The sequence below is a fragment of the Chanodichthys erythropterus genome, chromosome 9 (genome assembly GCF_024489055.1).
Source record: "Chanodichthys erythropterus isolate Z2021 chromosome 9, ASM2448905v1, whole genome shotgun sequence".
Classification (NCBI taxonomy): Eukaryota; Metazoa; Chordata; class Actinopteri; order Cypriniformes; family Xenocyprididae; genus Chanodichthys; species Chanodichthys erythropterus.
The window spans coordinates 13,577,823-13,595,358 of NC_090229.1; the positions used below are offsets into that span (position 1 = coordinate 13,577,823).

The 17,536-nt window shown below is 36.9% G+C and overlaps 1 protein-coding gene across 1 annotated transcript in view; it reads left to right on the forward strand.

Moving 5' to 3' along the window:
• Positions 1-17,536, forward strand: part of LOC137026312 (zinc finger protein GLIS1) — a 98,221-nt gene that overhangs the window by 66,214 nt on the left and 14,471 nt on the right. The window contains exons 6-8 of the mRNA XM_067393603.1: positions 2,240-2,350; positions 3,692-3,860; positions 12,066-12,222. Coding sequence (XP_067249704.1) covers positions 2,240-2,350; positions 3,692-3,860; positions 12,066-12,222 — 437 coding nt within the window. The remainder of the gene's footprint in view (positions 1-2,239; positions 2,351-3,691; positions 3,861-12,065; positions 12,223-17,536) is intronic.

Below are 17,536 nucleotides of genomic sequence, written 5' to 3' on the forward strand. Positions count from 1 at the left end.
CCGTAAATGTGCTGTTTGCTGCCTTTCTTTGACCCAAATGTTAATTTTGCATGCACAAAGCGTACACACGGTTATGTCTCTATGGGTTGATGAGGGGAAACGCGTTATATCATACGCCGTTTAACACCATGCTCCGTTTGTGATAGCAACGACACATGGCAGAGAGAAGCACGTACGTCTCGCATCCCACTCCAATGATGTGAGGAAAAATAAAAGTCAGGGAAAGCTTGAGTTAGTAATTTCTCACTAACTGGCAGAACCCTGTGTTGTATCACATCGCAGTACAGCTCCTGCGCTGCACTACCGCCACACTGCCATGGCCGATTAGACCCTCGACCCCAGATCCCCAGTGCTACACATTAACTTGCCTATGCGCCCTGTCACAGCCTTCCCACACGCCTCATATACAGTGAAAAAATCACTCTGACTGTAATGATATTTATTCTTGACGGCCTTTTTTCTTTTTTCCATTCCTAAGCTTTCTCGTTTTCTGTTTTTGGTGCATTTAGACGGCAGGAGGATTATATGGCATTGCACAGTGAAAACAAATAAATGCGCAGAGACGAGCTGCCCTGTGAGCGGCTTGTAAAAACAGTGTTATTTAGAGAATGAGGGAAGGTAGGAAAGGAGAGCTAATAAAGGAAGCCTATCCACTTTCACTTTAATGACTGCCTATTTTTTAGAAAAAAAGAGCAGTGTAAAATGCATGGGAGAAAATCACCTCTGCATGTTTTGGACCGTGAGAGTGTGTTTCAGTAAAGTTTACCAGTGAGAATTATGTGTACACTGATATATATCTTAAAACGTACTTTAAAAAACTGGCTCAGTAGAGTGTTAACTGTAAACCAGGTAATGAGTGTTTGTACAGTACCTGTATACCTGTACATTTACCGATCAATCTGTATTCTTCTTTCCTCTTCCTGTGTCCTCTCAGCTAAAAGGTAGGATACTGTCTTTCCTCTTGAACTTTCACTATTTATAAACTCTCAAAATAAACTTGTTATTGCACTTGTGTTTGTCCATTTGCACTCAATTTGAAAGTGTAAATATTAAGGCTGAGTACAGAAAATATGTAGTGGGTTTCAAAGTCCACTTGTAAAAATGTTTTTTTTTTTTTTTTTTTTTTTATTTAATGAAAAACTTTTAAATAAAGAGCAATATATGTAACCTAGAAATAGTTCAGGATATTAAATATCTTTATTCATTTTGCATAATAATATTTCTTTGTGTTCATGTTTCCAAAAACCTTCTATTTATTTCCAAGTTTAAATAAAATTTTTAAATGTGGATATTGAATCACAAATTTGTTTTATATTTAGAAATTTAATACAGAATTAGTATGGAAGCTTGTTTCCACCCTGAGGAAAAAAAAAAAAGGTAGTTCCGACTTTCACAATTGCTTTATATCTCACAATTGCTAGATATAAAGTCAGAATTGCATAATATATAGTCAGAATTGCGAGTTATAGTCGAATTGCAGTATATAATGTCAGAATTGTGAGTTATAAAGTCAGAATTGCATAATATAAAGTCAGAATTGTGCGATTTAAAAAAATATTGCATGTTATAATGTGCAGTTGTGAGGGGAAAAAGACTTTTCTCAGAATTAAGAAAAACTTTTTTTCCCTTAGAATTGCGAGTTTATATCTTACAATTCTGACTTTATAACTCGCAATTGCATGTTATAAAGTCAGAATTGAGAGATATAAACTCACAGTTCTGAGCAAAAAAAGTTTATATCTCACAATTTTGACTCTATATGATTCAGTTGTGTTTATATCAATCAATTTTGACTATATAAGACATAATTGCGAGTTTATATCATGCAATTCTGACTTTATAACTCGCAATTGTGAGCTAAAGTCAGAATTGCATGACAAAAACAATTGCGAGGAAAAATGTCAGAATTACGAGATAAAAACAAGCTTCAGGAAACAAGCTTCCATAAATTAGTGACTAAATAGACTTTAAATTTTAAACCTGAACATTTATTTTGGGAGTTTAAAATAGTTGCTTGTCTACATTGTCATGTATTTTTAGTTTCCATGTCTGTTCATAAATGTTTTACACTGTATTTAATGTCTCTTATAAACTATTATTATAGCTACTCAATTATGAATGCTGACATAATGTAATGATTAATGTCTTTGTGTCCATAGCAGTGTGTTTCCATGTCCTCTTTGTGGCTGAACTGCATATAATTATGACTCTCAGACTCATTGTGCATTTCCTGTTTCAGAAACCATATGCGTGTCAAATCCCAGGCTGCACTAAACGCTACACAGACCCCAGTTCCCTACGCAAGCATGTGAAGATCCACTCTGCCAAAGAGCAGCAGGTGCGTAGGAAGGTAAGGATAAAAACAATCTCTTTTTTTTTTTTTTTAAACTTCCTCTGTACAAATCAGCTCATTAGCACATCAGAGTACAATTAGCTCTTTGGCTCTTGCCATCGGCCTTGAGAAACATTTCTAGTAGATATTTTTCATGGTCAATTGTGTCCTTTTCACGGCGTGGTACAGTTGGTTCTACTTAGGATTGTCTTTTGAAAATCATTTCCCCAACAATAGATCAACTCTGACCACATTTCAGCATCTACATGGTGAAGAGTGCATTCCTCATTAAAGTGGGTAATTATAAGCAGAATGGCCTCATTGTTGCACTGGTCTAAACGACAGCTGACTGATGCGTTCTTCTTGCTTGCCGTTGTAAGCGGAAACACATGTGAGCGTGTACCATTGTTAATAAGCTGTGCAGCGCTATACCCCAGTGGCCAGATGTTGTGGGCTGATGTCAAACAAACACTCCCACTCCATCTATCGCGAGCGACGCCTATTATAGCAACGGAGCTCCATTACGTTTGACGAATGGCTGGGAGTTTTACACAAAGATCTAAACTGGAAAACTTGTGGTTTGCGCTCTTTTGTAATATTCGAGAACTGCAGCCCATTTGCGTGTAATTAAAAAGTGTTTGTTTTATTTCTAATTTGCAAGTTTGTGAGCTTTTATTTTGAAAATCTTAATTGCAGTGGAATTAAAATGACATAACACTTTCAAGTTGCATGTCACGGCTCATTTCAAGCTATTGTTTATTGCGATGTATCGTCTCCAGATTCAGTCCACTCATCACGAATTCATGTGACCGTAGATAATTTTCCAGTTAAACATAATTCCATGCTACAGTCCTAGCTTTCAAAGTCAGTCCAATCGTCCTAAACACATATGACTTCCCAAACTCTAAACAAATGTCGTATATAACGCATGATTACTCCCAGAACTTTGATTTTGTTGCTTTATGAAGAGAAAAACCAGTCTTGCATGCTAGTCTCACCACCAAAAAAGACCTCTCCACCACTCTGCAGCCGATAACGTAGCGTCCCAACCTGTACTTTGGACGATGGATGTGAATGTGGGGTATGTCCTTCCCCCCTATCCGCTCATGTTTCCAATCAAAGGTTCCTGTTTGTGGTGAAAAACTGTTTCTCTCTAAGCTTTTCATTTCCTACGCTGGCCGACGGGGCATGTCACTATAGCGTGATGTGTGTGTTTGTTTGTTTGTTTAAATTGAAGACTTTTGTTTCAGACAGGTTTTTAATGTGATTCCCTCTTTTCAACATGGAGAGCATCATGCTTTGATATTTATATTCTAAATATCGCTAATCTTGCACTCTTTATATCTTTTTGATTGACAGCTAAGGGCCTGCCCCCATTTAGAATCAGATGCTCTGAGTGAATGTCTGTCTATCCAGCATCTGCATGGCCCTGCCCCTTCCCAGCATTCCCACTGCCCTGCCACCTCTCAGCATTCTCTTAATGGGAAAGAAGGCCGTTCCCCAGCACTCGGGCAGGAAATATACACAGGTACGGCTTACTTTATCTCTATAACAGTGGTTATCAACCAGGTGGCCAGGGTCAACAAACTTCCAAGGGGGCCTCAAGATGATTTAAATTTATTTAAGACAAAACATGCTTTAAAATGAGCTAAAACAATTAAAAATCAAGAGATTTCTTTATATTTATTGTATTTGGATATATTCAGTACATCTTTCTAGTTATGCCAAGCTCTAAAATATTTGATAACACTTTAGTAAAAAGGTCCATCATTAATAGGAAGCTATGCAGAAAGTAAAGTAGTACTACATTAACACTTCAGGTACTACTATTAACTAGTATAGAAACAAACTTAAAGGGTTAATTCTTCCAAAAATGAAAATTCTGTCATTAATTACTCACCCACATGTCATTCCAAACCTGTAAGAACACAAATTAAGATATTTTTGATGAATTCCATGAGCTTTCTGACCTCCGATAGATTGCAACGTTATTACCACTTTCAAGGCCCAGAAAGGTAGTAAAGACATCATTAATATAATCCATGTGACTACAGTGGTTCAACCTTAATGTTATGAAGTGATGAGAATTATTTTTGTGTGCAAAAAGTAAACAAAAATAACAACTTTATTCAACAATTTCTTGTCTTCCCTGTCTCCTATGCTGTACTTCCGGGTTCTATGTCAGAACGTTATTGGCCGGCTCCTGCATCAGCATCACACGCATGCATCGTGGTGTTCACGTGAACAGCGTCGGCCAATACTGAGCTGGCATTCTGACGTAGAACCTGGAATCGCTGCACTGTGTTTTGCGCACAAAAAGTATTCTCATCAAATCATAACATTAACGTTGAACCACTGTAGTCACATGGACAGTTTTAACTATGTCTTTACTACCTTTCTGGGCCTTGAAAGTGGTAATAACATTGCAGTCTATTGGAGGCCAGAAAGCTCACGGATTTCATCAAAAATATCTTAATTTGTGTTCCAAAGATGAACGAAGGTCTTATAGGTTAATTAATGACAGAAATTTAATTTTTGGGTAAAATAACCCTTTAACTAATCAATAAGTAATAGCAAATTTAGGACTGAGGTAGTCCTATTTGGTCAGCAATAATTACTCAAGTGTTTCCTACAGTCTGCAGGAACTACTAGTGATCTGGAGCATTATTTTAAAGTGAAAAAAGGGGGGAGGGGGTCAAAAAGGTTGCAATCCACTGCTCCGTATGCACTTGCGCACTTTCTTTTGATAACAATGTGAAGTGGGTGTGGCACAAAGAAGAAATTGGGTGGAACGGAGGAATGGATATTTTGTTTCAATCATGGATTATAATTGTAATTTGTGGTGCTTGATTAAACAATCATCACTATTATTTTTGCTCATACCATGAGTATTAAACTTGGGTGCAGGCTCTGTTTATACTACAACCACAATGATAGCTCAAGTGGCTTGTTACTATTCCAGGTGATCAATTTTCGCCTGCTGAAAATCAGGCAAAAAAAAAAATCTCACAGATATGGGTCTCAGACTGCTCTTTTGAGTGTGACCTACCCTTGCGAACCACCCAGAACACCCTAGAAACCGCATAGCATACCCTAGCATTGTGATAGTGAGTTTTAGACAGTCACCACTCATATTTTCTTCAGTATCTAGTTCTAGTTCCAAATATGTTTAAATAATCCTAATAATAATATTTTTAAAGTAATCTGAAATGTGTTTAAATAATTATACAAATGATTTTAAAGATTATGTTGACTGTAATTTTAGACTTTATCTTGGGAGTGCTTTCCAAACCTTGAGAGAAATGATTGTATATCTTGGTCTATAGCATCCATTACTGCTTGTTTTTGTAGGAGCATATGTGCTGTCTAATTTATGTATCCTGGGATGTTTTGTAGAGATGGGTAGAGGACTGTTCCCTCCACCCTAGAATCTACCAAAACCCAGATGTGTTTAAGTGTACGTTCACTTGCAGAACCATTTATGTGATCCAAAACCAATAAGCTACGATTTAACAGCTCAAATGGACATGACAGAATAAAGGGGATTGTAATGTTATGAAGACCATATGCTATGATAATATTGCAAACAGCTGCAATGCACGATCTATGTTAGATGTGAATTTTCCCATGCTACTTCCAGTGTTATGCAATTCATGCTAAATCAGAGCTTGAGGACACTTACCTTAAAATACCCAGCTATAACTCATGACTCTTTGATTTAGAGAGGGAGGTCAGAGGTGAAGGTTTTGCATGTTTTGTTTTGTGTTTGTTTTGTATTAGTTAAACCACAGTAGTTATAGTCCTCCCTGTAAGTAATTTTTCTTGTTCTTTGGCTTGTTCTTGTTCTTGCTGAACATACTGTGGTGCAATAGTTAGCAGAGGAGATTTCATGAAAAGCCAAAACCTGGAAAACTAAAGGTATAGTTCACCCCAAAATGAAAATTCTGTTATCATTTACAAACCTTTGTCATCCCAAACCGTTTTTTTCTTTCATGGAACACAAAAGAAAACTTTATGAAGTCTGGATGAATGAATGGGGACTGAAGATTTCAGTAATACCTACAAACAAGCACAGCATACTTAGAGTTTTTTTTTCTCCTTCAAATATCACGTTTTAAATGGGCATTTTTATTAGAATTTTTTCCCCCCTGAATAACAAATGATTCGAACTTCATTCGAATACTGTCAATGGCACGAGGGGCTACGTTTGTAAATGAAAACAGACGCTCATTTATCGTCTCAGACTAGCCTAAGCCTACAGAAATGCAGTCATAAAGTCTAAACTTTATTGGCATTAGCGGGGCATTTACAGTATTTACAAAAGATATAGCCATAGTCTACTTTAGTAGGCCAGAACATTAATTAGGTAAAGAGATGTACATGAAATAAAGGGGGAAATAAAGCAAATACATAACAATGAATAAAAAATATAACCAATAATAATAATAAATATAGCTGCAAGCAGCAATTACTGAGCCAAGCACAAAAGCAGCACAAGAAGCCAGCCAACACGGCTATGAGCATCAGACCAACTGCAACAGTGAGCAATTAAAGACCTATTAAGATCAGTTTAGGCAAAAGAGCTGAAAAATCACAAATACATTCAATAATAAAGATTTACTGGTTTATCACTTTCGACCAATAGGTGGCACTGTGAGGTTACTATGACACTCGCAAAGTTTGGTGTCAATATGTGAAAGTATTGCAGAGATAAAGACTCAACAGTCATTTTGGCATTAAGCCTCTAAGTAGTTCGAAATTTTTTTTTTTTTTTTTAAGAAAATCAAATTGGCAGAGAGGAAGTTTTGCTGACTATAGCAAACTTGGCATCAATGTTCTTAGCATGACCCACATAATCTAATAAGACCAGTGTCATTACAATAGGCCACATTTATATAAAGCTTTTAGCATTTTTTTTAAATTTCATTATGAAATTTGACCACAAGGAGGCCAATTTAGACATTTATGTGTATGAGATCATAAAAAATGACCCATGGATGACTTTGTTTTGATTTTTTTTGCCACATCCTATCAAAATTTTGACATTTGGGCTGTGACATTTAGTTAACCAGCTTCGGTTTCATGTTTCCTACGCTGGTTTCGTCTCAATCAGAATAACGTTTCAAAGATACTCCTGTGAAAATAAGCCAACCAGATCAAAAGTTATAAGCATATGAAAAAAAATACTCCACTAGGTGGCACTAGTCCGAAACTTCTCATGCTCCTTCAGGGCATTGTGCTGATGACCCATACCGAGTTTCGCAAAGATACGCTAATGCGTTCATAAAATACATCATTGTAGCACAAAATTCAAAATGGCTGATATGGGAAAATTGGATATCGTTCGACTCGGCATGATGCCCCGAATCTAACAAGACCAAATATATGGACAAATTTATGGATTTTTGGACAAACCCATAAGAAGTTATGAGCAAAAATAGCCATTTTTCGTATCTCCGGACTAGTAGGTGGCGCTGCGCTGAAACGCTGTATGTTGCCTCAAGTCATGCTTGTGGTGACATGTACCAAGTTTGGTCTGAGTACGATAAAGTGTTGCGGAGATACAACATTATGTCTATTTTCGCAAGCACTACATAGAATTCATTTGCATGTTTTTCGAAAACGGTTTGGGAAATCAACTTGAATTCCATACTTTTTTGTCGGCATGATCTAAAGATGATCTGGTTCAACTTTAAACATTTTCATGACTGAAAATGACGTGAAATTTTCATGACGGAAAATGCTTTTGTTTCTAACCCTTACGGTTCAAAAGTTATTAACATAAACATGAGTGCAAATTTGGACAACTGGTGGCGCTAGAGGCATTGAGTTAGAGACTCCAAATTTGCTATGGATACAGTTCAGACTGTCCTCTAACTGTGTGCCAAATTTCACAACTTTTTGCCATACGGTTCGATGGGCTGCCATAGACTTCCAGAGCGGAAGAAGAAGAAGAATCGAAAATAAAAAGAACGCCAACAGATACAATAGGTGCCTATGCACCTTCGATGCTTGGCCCCTAATAATAATAATATAAAAATATTAAATAAAAAGAAACGATCAGTGAATGGATGTAAAAGACTGTTGGATGGGATGGATAAAAATGTTTTCTCAGGCATATTATTTTATGTTCTTACACATTCTTTTAACCTTTATTCATAATAACAAACTTCATTAGAATGCTGACTATAGGTAACATTGCATGCAATATAATGGCTAACATAATAGTGGGCCTGTAATTTAGGTTAAAATAGCAAATATTTTCTTAATTCTGCACTTTTGTCATTCTTAATTAATTTTGTCTGATAATTTCTGGTTGCTATGGTCATGCAGGGTAGTTTACGCATTATAATCATGGCCACGAGAAATAGATGTCGTTCCCTCAACGTCGGATCTTGAGGCCGCGACTTTGCATCATATGGCCACAACATAAGGATGTTGTTACCTCGACAAAATGATCTTGTGGCCACGACATATTATCACATTCCAAAAAGTTAATATGTCGTAGCCACGAAAAAAACAAAATGGAGTGAACATGTCCCCTCCTGGTTACCGTAAATGGTGACAGAATTTTTTTGTGTCAACTACTCCTATTAGAGCAGTGATTCAGGCAAGAGAAATGTAGAACAGACCCTAAATGTCTGTGTGAGAGTAATTTGAAGGACAATCGCCATCATTAAAGCATCCTTGTACAAAACGCACTTTGCACAGCAACAGCTTAAATTGCCCCCAACGTGTGCCAGGGAAAAATAGACGTCCTGGCTTACACCATCTCTCATTCGCTTAGTTCAAAGGGGATAAGTTGCTGCTTCAATGTGCAAATGTCTTTAGCCTGAAGGACCTGTTATGTTACTGTGGCTGTTTGTTCTTGTTTAGAGGAGAAGTTGTGGTTGGGTCTGGCCAAGATGCCTGCATTTAATGTTCCTGATGTTTCTGCCTTTCCCTATGCTTTGTTCCATGGCCAGTAGAAAAAGCAAAGCAAAGTGGAGAGCGGGTACCTCTGTCATTTTGTAATTTGCACGTATAAAGTGCGCTCTAGTCCTGTGTTGCGTCTTTGTGTAATTTTGCATCTGGTAGTTCCATACAATTTCGTGCATTCTCTGTGGCTGTTTGAACATATGCTAATCATTTCTTAGTTATATATTCTGATAAGGTTGATTATGGATTCTTCGAGGCTAACATTGCTATTTTATATGAATATAATTTTCATATATATGTGATATATTTTTGTTTCATTATATATTTATATTTCTCACTACAAATGATCACAAATACACATATTCTTGAAATATAATATATGTATGTATGTATGTATGTGTGTGTGTGTGTGTATATATATATATATATATATATATATATATATATATATATATATATATATATATATATATATATATATATATATATATATATATATATATATATATATATATATATATATATATATATGTATATTAGTGCTGTCAATTGATTAAAAAATGAACTAATTAAAGGTACAATTTGTAAGATATTCGCAGTAAAATATCCAAAAATCACTAGGCTAGTGTTATATATTTTGTCCAGCTGATTACTAACAATATCTCTAATGTTTTCAACTACTTGTTAATCATGAGAAAATTCCCATTCTAAACAGTGACACGGGGCAGTGCAGTCTCCTGTCAATGACGTCAGTTACCTTTGTTACCGCCTTTACTGACGTAGAAACCACATGACAACAGTGTCGTGGACAAGTGCAGAAGTAGTGTCTAGCGTCCAGCAAACCACTAGCTTGCTTTAAGCAGTTCCTTATTTACTTCTTGCACGTTTTATGGTGGATTGTGTTACTTATTTATGGAACATAATTACCGTTTACCATCTGCCGCTGGTTCTGTCGACAAGGACAGCTCCCATACGCTTACGTTTACGTGAGTTGTTTTGATTCGTATCTTTACAGAAAACATATGCCATTATAACGATCAACACGATTAGTATTATGCGGCATACACGCTAAATGTGGGGCATCGCGTCTCTAGACCCACGCATAGTCTGATCGCGTCTTTGCATTGACTTTGTATGTAATCTACTCGCGCAAATCGTTGAACTCGGGTCTAATTCAATATAATAAAACTATGACATCAAACTTTACTTCATCCGTTAAATCCACGATTTATCTTTCCGTCTGATTGATGGCCGTCAGCGGTTGGGTAGAAGACAACAAATCCCATCATTCCAAGCACCTTCTTTGCGTCATCAAACCACGCGAATGTTATTGTTTTGGTAGTGCGCCCTCTAGTGGCAGGTCCTACAAACTGTACCTTTAATCACACATTTTTCTGTAATTAATCGCGATTAATCGAACCTAACATTATAGTTTTTAATATTTCACATTTAATCTCCAAATTAATGTAGAAACAATATAAAGACAGTATATTTTAAATATTTGATCTAACAGGTAGGAAATCTGAATGTGGCCTTCTTGAATGAAGTGGCTTTCTGTGCGTACCAGTAATGTGTATGTCACACAGACAGGAGATTCACAGACAGCGTGTCGGTACAGATTTAAGTTCTTTTTTCTGTATAATCGCACTTGAATGGCTTAATAGCACTTGAATGAATGAAACCATGATCATATAATGTAACACTAGCTAAAGGATGAAGGGAAATAAACGGATGCAACGTTAAATATTTTTAACACGTTAAACTGAAAAAAAATTATTCAGATATGTCAACTTGTTAATTATGACAGCACTAATATATATCTAGAAATTCGTGATTATTCTAAGCCATTAGAGTCTGATTCTGCCTCCTGGTGGACTCCCCCTCCCTTCTCTCCAGCAGATAACAACTAAAGCAATCATGGCCATTACTTGTTGAATGCTTCCCAGTCTGGTAGCAGATGTTAGGGCTAAAGGGGAAAGCATTTAAGGACTTTGATTGATGATTTCGGGTAATGAATCAAGTTTGTAACCAGTTCAGAAAACTGTCAGATAGGCCCCGCTTCCACTGTAAAGCAGTTGGAGAGGAACACAAAGAGAAGGGGTGCTGGGACGAGCCGCTGAGGACTGTCAGTGCATAGCCGTCCCCCCAGAGGCCTTCTGGGAAAACAATTACTGGGCAAATTCAGAGGAACACATTAACAGCCGGAGCAACCGGGATCAGTGTCCGCCTGTCAGTCTCTTAGGCTGCACAAGAAGCCCGGGGACGGAAGAAGCCCCTTTACGGAACGAGCAACTATCATTTTCATCTGGCCTGGTTTGCATACAGTAGTATAATCTATGGTGGGATGACATTTGGACCAGTTGGATATCTGATCTATGTCTGTTATTTCCATTATAAACTGTGGATGGAGTTGATGTATCTTCTGTTTTTTTGCTTCAAGGTTTTGTGTCCTTGGCTAAAGATCTAGCCCACCTGTTCCATTCATTTCAATGCAAGTAGCTTATAGTAGACCTGTCTCAACTTGTTATTTCTACCGTTCCATTCATTTATCCGATCTGTCAAAGATATGTTCAAAATAGCAACAGTCAATCAAATCCATTCCGCACGACAACATACATCATGTACAGTAAATTGCTAACAGCACAGAACATTTAATTTCATCCAAAGGGCCTTGGTGAGTTTTTGTTGTCATAACAAGTGCTTGTTGCCATTAAGGGCTGTTTTGTGGAGATTTAATTTGGTCAATGTGCCGTTCATGAGGGCTCCTTGAGGTTTATCAGACATGTTTTGCGCATTAGTTTTGTTTGTCTTCCAGGCCTGTACTCCGGCTCCAGCACAACACACAATGGTGCCCCACTTGAGTTGCTCTCTTCTGGACCTGACCTGCCCCCCAGGCAGCCCCGCATGGACCGCGACATTGGCAGCCCCCACCATCTCTCCCCGCTGACTGGCCTCGAGAACACCCGGGAAGGGTGAGTACCTATCCCACCGAGCCTCACGTTTACTCCCAATTGCTCTGACATACACGTAGGTTGGATGAGATCAATGGAGATGATGTCAGAATGGATAAAGGTTGTCATCACAGTTACAGATATCACTGTAGTCATAGTTACACAAAGTGGCTCTATTCCAGTTATTAAGCAGTGACAAAAAAGGCTGTTCTGAACTCTTTTGACCAAATTCTAAGTCCTTTGAGGGAAAAGGCAATCCCACAATGCATTGCTATATGCTTTGTGAGCAATCTATCCAAGATGTTTGACAAGTGAGAAAAACGTTGATTATACATTAATCTAATTAAAAATGACTATATAATGATTCACTTAGTAATCACTTGCTTCGTTCCCGAATGAATCAGTGTTTTTTTTAATGAATCAGTTGAGGGAATGATTCATTGACTTGCTCAGAAAGACAGTTACTTGTTTCTTTTCTCTAATTAATCATTGGCTGAATACATAATAATAATAATAGCATACTGCTCTTACTGTCTTTGCCATAAAAAGATATAGTACACATACTAAGTAGTCTGGTATGTTGAATCCAGCCTCTGTTTTTGGTTGAGTGAATGATTCATTGATTCACTTTTCAAGATTGTTACTTGTTTTGATCTGAAATGAATCAGTGCTTTTAAACAAATCATTGAGTAAATGGTTAGTTGACTAAATCATAAAGATTGTCACTTGTTTAATTCCTGAATGAATCAGTTTTTTGAATGAATCATTTGAGTTGTATCACTCAAAAAGGAGGGTCACTTGTTTCTTTTTCGGGAAGGAATCAGTGGCCAAATTCAGAATAGCATACTAGCTTACTACTCTTTCTATTTTTGCCATCTAAAGATATAGCACACATAGTAAGTTGTATGCTAGCATGTTATTGCGAATTCAGCCACTGTTTTTGATTAATTTCTGAATGAATGTTTTTAAATGAATCATTGAGTAAGTGATTGACAGACTCACATGTGTTGTTCCGGAATAAATCATGCTGTGTCCCAATCCGCCTAATTTATACTACCCCCTAAAAGTATGTACTCTTTTCCTGAAGAAAAAGTAAGTATTGCGCTAGCAACGCCAAGGTAGTGGGTTCAATACCGAGGCAAAACAAAAACATGTATACTTTGATTCAGTTTTTGAACAAATCTGTTTAGTTGATTCATTGACTCTCTCAAAGATAGTCATTTGTTGCCACCTACTGGTGTAAGAATGTAATCTGCAGAAAGAGACTGAAAAATCTTCACCAATAATGCACAAACTTGACTATATGTCTGTAACACTGACAATAATTTGCAAATGAATGATGATTTTCTATTTTTTAAAACCATCTGCTTTGGAATAGCTAGTTAAGTCTGGGATCGTGTTAATATTGCAATGCTGTGAGGTTTTCCTCACAACAGGAGATTATCTTTGGTAATGTGTTCCGTCTAATGTGTTTAGAACCATATTGATGTAGGGGCCTGGATTTATTTACTATCCAAAGCACCACCGCAGATTTTTCCCTTGTCCATACGGAGTGCTTGTTTTCATTGTAACACTCTCCCAAAGCACACACCCTACGACGCATTTAATGCTCTTCGCTTGCTCTGACTTCAGTGTGTATTTATCCAGCAAATCTAGGTTGAACCAATGTCACCTTAACACAACATAAACCAGTTTTGAGGTGTCGGTGTAATTAAAGCAGGACTGTGTTTCCAAAAAGATTTTCCCCCTGCTCCTCTCTGTCCTCAAGCTGTGCTTAGTGTTCTGGAATGCTCAGAAAAGGAATACAAAGCCTAATATGTCCCCAACAGGACTGAGGCCTGTTTCCCATTAAAAAACCCTGATTTCCCTCTGGACCAGTCAAGTAGAGCTGCAAATCCAATGTGTCATCAAGATGCACTATGTGTATAGTGACAAACAGAGATGCTGGAAATGAGAGAAAATACATCTGTTCTTTTTAAGCACCAGATTTAAATGAGATTTTTCTGTTCTTTATCATAGTTAAATGAAAGCAAAAGTGCAGTGTTAAGTAAATTAACTAATTTCACCCACATCTGAGAATAGAAACCTATTCAAGAGCTTGTAAACAACATGACTCTATTGAAACAACAATGAGCTGTTCTCCTTCTCCTGTTATTTTTCTCTTCCTGTTTGCTCAACTGGTAGAGTGTTGCACTAACAATGCCAAGGTTGTGGGTTCGATACCCAGGCAAAACAAAAACATGTATACATTGGTTCAATTTTCTGGCCAAAAAAAAATAAATTTACACACATTAACAGTGCATTCATTCAAAGTGACATTTTTGCTAGCATAAGCCCATTGGATACATCAGTTTCTAGCAAAAAATACTTGAGCACCCATGATATGTGCCCAGGCAGCATTGAGTTGTCATGTTCTTTAAAATCCCTCTGGAAGGTGATCTGTTTTTCCAGGTCGCCGAAAGAGTGCAGAAAAAAGCTCAAGAAAATTAGCGAGCCATTTTAAAGCTCCACAAACAATTACTGCTACTTGGAGAGGAATGAGAGCTGAACGAAACCGGCTCAGGGGATACTCATGTAACACTATACGCTATTGCATTGTAGATCACGATGACATATTCAAGGCTCTGCCTTTCACCGATGCTGAAGGTCAAAGTCTGTGAAAACGTAAGATTATACACGCCCTTCACACAAAGCATGAGATGAAGGTGGACGTGAACTTTGTTTTGGAAGTAGTGAGAGTATATGTGGAATTTGAAATGTAATAGTATTTTATCCACCTAGTAAGTCAAGTGTCAGCTGTAATATAAGAGCTTCCTCATACAGGCTCGCTGACAATGCAGCATTAAGAAAATGGCCGCCGTCTTGTTTGCGGAAGTCATTAGAGTTGGGGTTCCTGATTAAAAATGTGTACGCACATATAGCACGCTTTATGCCGGCCATCTAACGCAGCATCTCTGCCAGGACCTACAACTGACCAGGTATGAAATGTCTACTTACATTTGAAGATGGAGCATTTTGATTTACATGTTTAAAGCCTAGAGTATACACTCGGCTGCCAAAGTCAACAGCAGCTGCCGCTCTTGTTTTTCCCAAATGGTTTAGCAGGACGTTAAACATTTTGACAAAATTATCTAACTTGCTTGACTCCACTGCTGCAGCCTCTGACCTCATTGCTAAATGTGTTTACTCTGGCTGAAATGGCCCATTTAGACTTCTTTTACTTCGCAAATACTAGTGTCATTTTCTGAAGCTAATATTAAAAAATATGCCAGTGAAAATACATCTAGCGGTCTCCGTTGTGTGGAGTTTGAGATGGAGGGAGGAAGAAGTGTTCGTAGCTGTGGAACGTGCTCACCAGCCTGGAAGGCCGAGGGGCTTAATGGGTGGCATCGGCACCTCAACGGCTTCATTTACATGTTTTGTAGGTGACAGTTTTACAGTAAAATTACAAAGAGCTGATCCTGGTGTTCTTAATGGTAATGAGAAACAGGTTTGTATTAATGAGAGGATATAAAAAATCCATATTTTTTATGAGAGTATGTCTCACATACACTATCGTTAAAAACTTTGGGGTTGGTAAGATTTTTAATGTTTTTAAAAGAAGTATTTTATGCTGACCAAAGCCACATTTATTTCTGTGAAAAATACAGTACAAACAAACAGTAATACTGTAAAATAGTATTGCAATTTAAAAGAACTTTCTTTTTTTAATACATTTTAATTTACTCCAGTCTTCAGTGTCATATGATCCTTCAGAAATCATTCTAATATGCTGATTTGGTGCTCAAAAAAATATTTCTTCTCATGTTCAATGTTCAGTGCTGCTTAATATTTTTTGGAAACCATGATACACTAATATTGAAAAGTTTGGAGTAAGTAAGATACATAAAAAATGTAGAAATTAGCAATTTTATTCAGCAAGGATGCGTTAAATTAACAAAGTGACAGTATAGGCATTTATACGACAATAAAATTAATACATTTTTCTAATTATTGAGCACCAATAATAATTGAGCACCAAATCAGAATATTAGAATGACTTTGCCATCACATGAATAAATTACATTTTTTTTTAAATTTTAAACAGTATTTTTAACTGTATTTTTGATCAAAAAATATTAATCCATAGTGTGTATACATACATAAACACCCTAGGGCTGTTGAGCAATTAAAATTTGTAATCTAATTAATTACATAATGTGCCAATTAATTAATCCAATTAGGGCTGTCGATTTAATGCATTAATTTAAATAATAAGTTACGGATTTAGTTACTGATTTAAACAACAGTTCAATGAATAAGAAGTTAATATTGTGTTATATTTTTGTTTTTGTTACCTATAAAGCCATAGTAGAACGATTGTTCCATAGCGGTGTTTGTGAATGAATTCGCGTTTTGAACGATTCAGGGGAAACAATGATTCAGTGGCCCATTCAGAGCCATTTACTTAATTCCTGAACGAATCAGACAATTGAACAAATCGAGTGAATGACTCAATGGCTGTGTTTACACCTGGCATTAAGATGTGTTTTGGTCGATCAGATCATAATTGGACGACTCTAAATGTAGATGTAAACGGGGTCTAAAACATTTTGAGAGTGTCCACGTTCAACCACTTCCAGATGTAGTCGAAAACGCATTCAACCGGAATACTGTCATAGTGTAAACGCTCATGTGGTCGAATGTGTTCGAACAGTGAGTCACAAAAGTATGCCTACTCTTCGCCTACTGAGCTAATGCGTAAACATCATGGAAAGCGCACTAACCAGAGAGGATTTAAACTTTGTCGGCTGAAGACCCAAAAACATACCAAGCACAATGTGTTCTCACCATTCCTGATTTTCAGAACAGTGTTCGACGTAATCTTGTGGCTACCAGAGCAGAACAGGGAGAGAGCAGGACAGAAGTGGTTGAAAGTGGATAAAAGTGGATTAAAACACCAGGTGTAAACGATCGACCAAAACGCATCTTAATACCAGGTGTAAACAAGGCCAACGACTTACTCATTTAGACATTTACCGCCACCTACTGGCAGTTTTAGTTTCTAATTCAGAATATTATTTCATAAAAAAAAAAAAATCATATTCCATATTTATATTAAAAAAAAAAAAAAAAACATTAACGGTATAGTTCACCCAAAAATTTAAATTCTGTCATCATTTACTCACCCTCATGGCCTCATGGCTGTTGTAGCCTAAATGTTTATGTGTAATAAATTGTATGTTGAATCAAATAAATTTCTTCTAAAGCTACTTTTTATAATGTCTATTTGCTGCTTTTCTCATTTAACACAATAATGACTTTATCTTTTGGGGATAATTGGTCAGCCAAATTT